This window comes from Apodemus sylvaticus, chromosome 18, assembly GCF_947179515.1.
Source record: "Apodemus sylvaticus chromosome 18, mApoSyl1.1, whole genome shotgun sequence".
Lineage (NCBI taxonomy): Eukaryota > Metazoa > Chordata > Mammalia > Rodentia > Muridae > Apodemus > Apodemus sylvaticus.
Window position 1 is genome coordinate 56,250,563 of NC_067489.1, and position 7,647 is coordinate 56,258,209.

The 7,647-nt window shown below is 39.0% G+C and overlaps 2 protein-coding genes across 2 annotated transcripts in view; one reads left to right on the forward strand and one right to left on the reverse strand.

Annotated features, from left to right (window-relative positions):
* Positions 1–4,417, reverse strand: part of Galntl6 (polypeptide N-acetylgalactosaminyltransferase like 6) — a 1,167,009-nt gene extending 1,162,592 nt beyond the window's left edge. The window contains exon 1 of the mRNA XM_052162508.1: positions 4,280–4,417. Within this exon, the coding sequence (XP_052018468.1) occupies positions 4,280–4,417 (138 nt within the window). The remainder of the gene's footprint in view (positions 1–4,279) is intronic.
* A 1,030-nt stretch (positions 4,418–5,447) lies between these two features.
* LOC127668475 (uncharacterized) lies at positions 5,448–6,395 on the forward strand. The gene is given in 3 exon segments (XM_052162126.1): positions 5,448–5,477; positions 5,803–5,922; positions 5,925–6,395. Coding segments are annotated over 3 exon segments (621 nt in total).
* The last annotated feature ends 1,252 nt before the right edge of the window (positions 6,396–7,647 follow it).

The window sequence follows — 7,647 nt, forward strand, 5'->3', positions numbered from 1 at the left end:
AAAAAAAGCAGCTTACAGATTTGAATATAAAATCCACATTACACATTACCACTAACTTAAAACAGCTTGGATTCAATGAGTGCACCACTCCACCTATACCATATTAAGAATGGACTATCCTGGGGCATAGTGAAAACTATTAATTTTCATACCCTATCTTTAGCGTTCTTAATATTTAAAAAGTTTGATGGGAAAGGAACAAACATTTTGTTTGTTCAGCTTTAGTAATTAACATAACACGCAAGCATGAACCAGTTTTCAAATTCTGGGTAGCAATTATCTGTTGTGTTTTATTAAAGGAATAAAAATGAACACACAGAGTTGAAGAAAATAATAGTCCCGGCCAAATGGAAGACTAGCCCTAAAATGAGGAAATGATTGATCTTGGATAAGCGGGAACAGGCTGAGGATATTTAACTATCTCTTTCAAGAGAGGATACTTTGTGAAGGAAGCTGAAGTGAAACTCATGTTAGGCATAGATAGTCATATGTGACATCATCACATAGTCACATGGAAAACAGAAGTTGACTTCACAGAAGCTCCATATCCACAATGGGCATCTCTTAGGACTTTATACAAATCACTCTATGTCCAACATGGCAAACCTTTGATATGAATATCAATTCTGATGTTAGTTAAATAAAAGTAAAGAAGCCCACATGATCAAATGATGCAGACAGTCTAGTTGGGGGATTTTTTTTTGTTGTTGTTGTATTGTTTTCTTTTCTGTTTTCTCATCTGCTAGAAACTCAGCACGAGCATCCGTTTTTAGAAATTATACATTCTGAACAGTTCTCAGAAATCAGTGCTTAAAATATATGGATTTTCCATCTTTTATTTTTATTAACTACAAAATTGCAAAAGTCTCTTCATGTTATAAACCATCTTGCATTACTTTTTGGAACTCTTGTTTTTGACTTATTTTAAGCTGGCTAATGTGCTTGAATGTTTTAAGAAATGGAAAAGGTAGCCTTTCCACATTCACTTGAGTAAATAATATTATGAGCGACAGTAGTTAACTCTGAGTTATTGCATTATTCTATATATCACCCTTTGACTCCACCTATGATCCAAAGTTGTAGCAGATATTGCTGCAGTTTTAACTTAAGAACAGTAACATTTCCCATATTTAAAAAAAAATAAGATTTATCACCCAAAAATTAATCCCATATCTATCATTAGAATCTAAATACCATATTTATAATCAATAAACCATTATTTATTTTACTATACAGACATACTGCTTAAATAATGTAACAGATACACTTTCAATAAGAACAAATGAGTAAATAATTAAAGAAAAAATCATATAACCATAATAATGCAATAGCATGCAAATCAATATCTTAAATACTAAAATATTTCTAAAGACCTATTAAATATTTAATTTCAAACTTGTAATACCCACTTGGTCACATTGTATTAATAATATTATTTTATCAATCATCTTTGGATTTATGGTGAAATGAGGAAAGCTACAAAAACATTTAGAATAATAACTTGGGATTTCTTATGTACTCTGTTACTTCTTTGCGAATATGCAGAATTATTATAAATACTATATTTAAGATAAACTACCATAAATGTAAACAATTTCTAATAATATGGTATAATTTTAAAATATGTTAAACATTATATTCAAAAGTATTAGAGCAGTTTTTCCCCTATGCCTTATGCATTACCCTCTTTAAGTTCATCTTGCATTGCAAAACAACTGCAATTTAAATTAGATACTAGCCCAAAAGACTACATCTGGCGAAGTCTGGCAAAAAATAAAAATAAAAAATTAAACTTGACATTTGGGAAAGATTGTCATGCTTTGGTGGTTTGTAACTTTCTTAGCTTGAACTAGGATCCTGCCACTCATTGCAATGATTTATTTATTTTAACCTGTGCAGAGTTTTTGACTGTTCTGAACAAGAACCACTGGTGGTCTCATATACAACAGCTGTGAAAATAGATGTCTCGTATCGGCATGTGACGTGTTCTGAGTAACTGCGGTCCTTATACTGCCGGAGATCGCAGCTGGATATCATTCACATCCTCAGCATTTTGCAGTATTAAAATAAACACAGTAACCCATGATTTCTGAAAATAAAAAAGTCTTTTGAAAATGAATTGCTGAATTTAAGTAACACATCAAATGCCACATTGAAATCCTGTATGTACAGCCTGCGTGTACAAGTTGCATTTTATTCAGTCACATTTACTAATAATTTAACTTTTACTCATCCAAAAATTACATAATGATATAGAAGTTCCATGTCAATTTTTTTTTATTTGTAAGAAAGTGAAAACCATGAAATTGTTATTTGGCTTGAAATGCTAAATTACATAAGAATATTTATCAAGACCTTATCAGTATTTTTTCTTCCATAAGTTTTCTTTTCAAAACTTTTCTCTTGAATTTTTATTTGGACTATTTCTATCACCAGTATCAACATTATTTTTCTATGCTGTAAGGAAATTTCAGAAAGAACAATTAACTGTTTTTCTGCCACTCAGACCTTCCAGCTCCGACATTTTCTTACTGAAAATTAAGGATTAGTTTTATGTCACAAGAAGCAAAATCAGAGAAACTTCTCTGGAGATTAGAATTAGTCACAGTTACTTTGTATGTATAGTAACTTTTCTATGCTAATGGACAAACAGCTTTCTCATTAAGCCTCAAGATCAATAGCCAACCTTTAAGTTGTTACAATCTCATTAATAAGATTAATTAATTAGCAATTCATGTTAACTATCCCAGAAAATTCTTTAGATGGTATTACTAATTAGTAAATAATAACATAAAATATTTTCATTTTATTTTCCTAATATAATGGAAATTTTGATAGTAATACATTGATTACTACTATTAATATTATTCTTCATTGAATAAAGGATTGGAAAAATATGTGACCAATATCTGGTAGTGAGTTCACATCCAAAACTGGCATCTCCTCTGAATTTTTTAGAATGACAAAATCCATAATACTTCAATCTAAAGCTAAATTTCAACTAGGAAGTGTGATCAAGACCAGCAACTCAATGAAAGCATACCAGCATTGTCTTTCAAAATTCCAATCCACTAAAAATACAAAGCATTTAGCTTTTTTATAGTTCAGACACTGATAATGAGTTCTTATAGTGGAAAAAAAAATCAAATGTCCTCCACATAATTCACAACTATCCTTCACTGCATAAATGGAAATTTAAACTCTGTTAAGTATAGGTAGGTAAAACTATTCAGTTGCTATCAACACACATTGCTGCTGTCAGGAAGCAGATCACTTAGTCCCTTCTATGTGAGAAAAGTACGTAGAATACATAGGCGAGGACCCATGAAACTGAGCATATTCATATTCCATGGCAAGCCTTGGTCCTGACTAGAAAAGTATATTGTTTTCATGAAGTAGGCTGCAGTCCCTTGTTCAAAGTTTTTCTTCTTTAAAAACATACATGCTGTATTTGCCAATTAGCAGAAATCCAACAATATTGATTTTCATCAGCATTTTGTGAAGGATAATTGGTATTCTTAGTCTCTATGGAAGTTACTTGGACACAGGATTAACTCATACTGCAAACATATGCATTCCAATAGTTACATGCTAAGAAGAAGGAAAACAAATATCACACGCAGTCCATTGGTTGTTCAGCACATGAAGGAAGCCTTTTAGCAAAAAAGTTATCAAATGTTGGAGGTGGGGGCTTGCATATGAATTCTTAATCGTTGTCCCTGCAACCACCTACCAGACCACCTTAGCAACAGGGGAGAGGAAAGACAAAGTTTAAGTTTCCACAGGATAAGAATCTTTTGCTGAGCATATATATATATATATATATATATATATATATATATATATATATATTGCAAACAATTAATTGATTTTGGAAACCCACATTAAAAACTGAATAACTTAGTTGGCCAGATGCACTTAATATAAACATGCACACAAGACAAAGTCAGAAACCAGTCCCTGTAATAGAACTTGTACCAAACGCACTTCTGCCTCCTTCCTATCTCCCCCACCCCCCTTCAAGTCAAAAATCAATCAATGACCAATTGGAAGAGTAGACCTTTTCTTCTTGACCTTGGATCCTTTCTCATCTTATGTTCCATTCACAGTGTTATCAGCTGCAAACCAGGACCCCCTTAAAGCGCAAAGTCCACAAAGTCTCTGTATTCAGTCCTATGAGGAGTTGGGAATAACTCCTCATGCCTTTCTTTACTCTGTACCCCCAAGCAATGCACATAGAACCCAGTCTTCTGCCACCCTTGCCCGGACTGGTACTTACCTGGTGCTCCGCGGATTCTGCTGATTTCTCCAGGTGTTTATCCTTGTACAAAGACCAGAGTCCAATGTTGGGCAAGAAAATTAAAGCCACAGTGAATAACAAAGTCATTTGCAGAAACCTCTTCTGTTTCCTCTTCATTGCAAATGGTAACAATGGAGAAAAGTTAGAGATGTCTCCCAGACTGCCTCTTGAGTTAAATGCCAAAGTCCTTTCCTCTTTCCTGGGAAGCACCGGAAACTGAGGGAAAACTAAAAACTTTTGTTGTGTGCTCAGCACCAATCTGCAGGGTTCAGAGGGAGTTGGCCATCTGCAGAACAAACGCACAGTTACTTTCCCCCAGAAAACTATGACGACGACGGCATTATCTATTGGCTTAGAAATAAACGACACAACTGAGGAAATCATTAAGTCTATTGACCTCCATTAATATAAAGCAGCGGAGTAAATACGATCGTTTCATGGAATAATAAGTTAGGAGGAAGTCAAGAGCATGCTATATATCAGTAAATAGGAGGCGTTTGATTGTCGCTGTTTGCCTACCATCCCCCGCCCTTAGTGTGGGAGGTCCGGGATGTAGAGTCGGAGATTAAAAGCGAGAACTGAATGGGAGGGAGTGGCTTGCTCCAGTCAAGTGTCTGGAAGAAAAGTGTCCGCTTTTGACATTGGAACATCACCTTCCTTATCTTCCCCGAACAGCTTTTTTCTTTGCTTGCTTTGGGATAACCCACCTGAACTCAAGTTCAACTCCCTCTGGAGCCAGCTTGTCAGGCAGGATCCAGGGACACCATAACCAGGTCAGAACTATGTTTGGATAGGGGTTCACAAACTCCTGGATCTTCATGCGCTGTCAGTACACTCCTCTGCAGGCAGCATCTAGGCAACCTGGGAACCTGGCTGAAAGGAGGCTACAGATGTCAGAGGAGTCCAGCCAGGAAGTGCAGGCGCAAAGATGTCCCTTCCTAGTGCAGTCCTGGGAATGAGATCCTCTGAGAAGTGTGCTCTCTGCCCATCAATCTCGTCCCCTTCCTCTGCCGAAGCTCTCACGCTCCACTGTTCATGTTACCATTCTTTTCCAGCAACTGAACGAACCCAGCGAAGCATCACCAGCACCCCCAGGGCAGTATTTCCGATCTCCACTTCACGTCAAGGGACGGATGGCAGGCGGCGAATGTCAAGTGTGACCGGGCTTTACAGGCAAGTGGGAGAGGGCGCGCGGAGGATGAGTGAGGATGGCGAGAACGCGCGTGGAGCTGGCATCCAGGCGTCCGCCTCCCGCTGGCTGTCTCCTGCCTGCTGGCGACGATACTGGTGTCTACCACGTGCGGGAGCCTAGAGGCCGGGAGGGGAGGGCGAGCCGCGGCCGGAAGGTAGAAGCTACTGCCCACCGGCTGCCAGATGCTACATAAACAAACCCGGACGCTAGAGGGAAGGAGAGGAGGATGAGGGCGGTGAAAGAGAAATCGATTTGCAGCTCCGGGACAATCGGATCCTCTTTTCTCCGGTAATCTCGAACCGGCAGGGAGACCGGCTCCTCTCTGAGCTCACCCAAAAGGCGCCAGACCAGAAATTCCGGAGTACAAGTTGCCCTGAGCGGGAGGGCAATGGAAGAATTCCTCCTTGGTTCTGATGGGATCGCAGGGAGACAGGCCAGGCGCGGCAGTGAAGGCGAGCAGAGGCAACTCAGTCTGGACTGATCCCTGAGAGGAGGGTTTCCCCAGAACCTACAGATCAAGCCAGGTACGTAGCTTGGAGGGAGGAAGAGGATGCCCACGCGTGGACCGCCTCGCTAGCCGCTGCTTCCAGACAACACTGTGGAGAGCAGAGGCAGCTCAGTTGGAGTCGGCCAGCACCTGGGGCCCAGGTTAAGATTTGGTTTCTCCGCCCTAGCATGCCTAGCCTGCACCTCCTGCTGCGGATAGCTGAGAGGTCTTCTGGTCCCTCGCTGAGCTCACACACTCCTCCCTGGTTAGCCAGAATTCTTGGAACTGAGATAAGTCTCCAGCAGATGGGACCCTTCTCTCCCCATATAAAACTGATTCAACACACACAAGAGAACCTGTGGCCTCTCTACAGAACCTGTGTGCCTGCCTGGCACAGGATCATCCAGAGCGCCTAACTCACGGTGTGAACTTAAGGGGATGGATACCATGCCGCGCGCAGCGGCAGGCTGCCCAGAGCCTCCCAAAACACCTTGGTCACCTCTTTGTTACAGTCTAGAGGGTGATGCTCATATGATTGAGATAGAGACTTCACTCCAGATGGCTGTCTCGGTCATCCTCTTTTTTTCCTTCCTCCCTCTTTCTCATTTCCCTCCCCTGCTGTTTTTCTCTCCCCCCTGTCTTCTCTATCTCCAAGTCTCTCAAGACCCAGATTTGATCTTGGCGAGTTAAGCCTTAAACTGTTCAGGTTACACATTTCAACAATAGAGATTGGTTGTACGACTACACAAATAAAGATTTATGCTGTAAGTTCCTGTTCTCGCTGGATGACTTGCCATCTCAGAAAAGTTTCAAAACAACACTGAATAAATATTTTGAATATGTCCTTTCTGTTAGTAAAAGTAGTTTGCTTTACAGTTTGCACAAGTGTAATTTGAAAATGCAGAGGGAAGAGGGTTTTGTCACTGCTTCCAAACCACTCACATATATATTCTTAACCATTCTGAGTTATTTTTAAATCCTGTTCTTCTGAGTAAAGGAGTTGTAAAACAGAAGAATCTAAAGAATCTAAGGAATCTAAAGAATCAACCATGTATTAAGGGCGAGGTGCTTTGCAATAAGTTAACTGTCAAGGTTTGGAGAACTATTTAGGTCTATTGAATTTTTTTCCTCTTTTGGATACAATTACTGATGTTGACGTGGGGTGGTGGTGAAAGTGCTTTCCTAAAAAATAATAAAAACATTTTCAGCAATATTTCTTCTTTTATTCCTTATCAAGATTCCTGAATCAGATATAGTAATACACAGGTTGAATTGTCTGCCACTCCCAGGATGCAGAATTGGGTGACTTGTCACTATTTAAATGTTCGTAGATGAACCTGCATATATTATTCAGTCACAGATTAAAACTGTCATCAGCGAGTTTGTCTCATTATCTGTCTCCTGCCCAAGCACCTGAAGAATACAAGGTCTACAGACTAGAAGAACATTTCTTTTCATGTATATTTATAAATGTTATATAACATATATATTGCATATATACATATATGCAACATGTTTTATATATATATAAATATATATAACATATGCCTCTGTGTGTGTTTGTGTGTGTGTTTGTGTGTGTTCAAGAAATACATCAGTGAACCAAATGTATGTCTGTTGCCTGCAGAGGTTATAAAAGGGTATCAGATTTCCCAAGAACTGAGATTA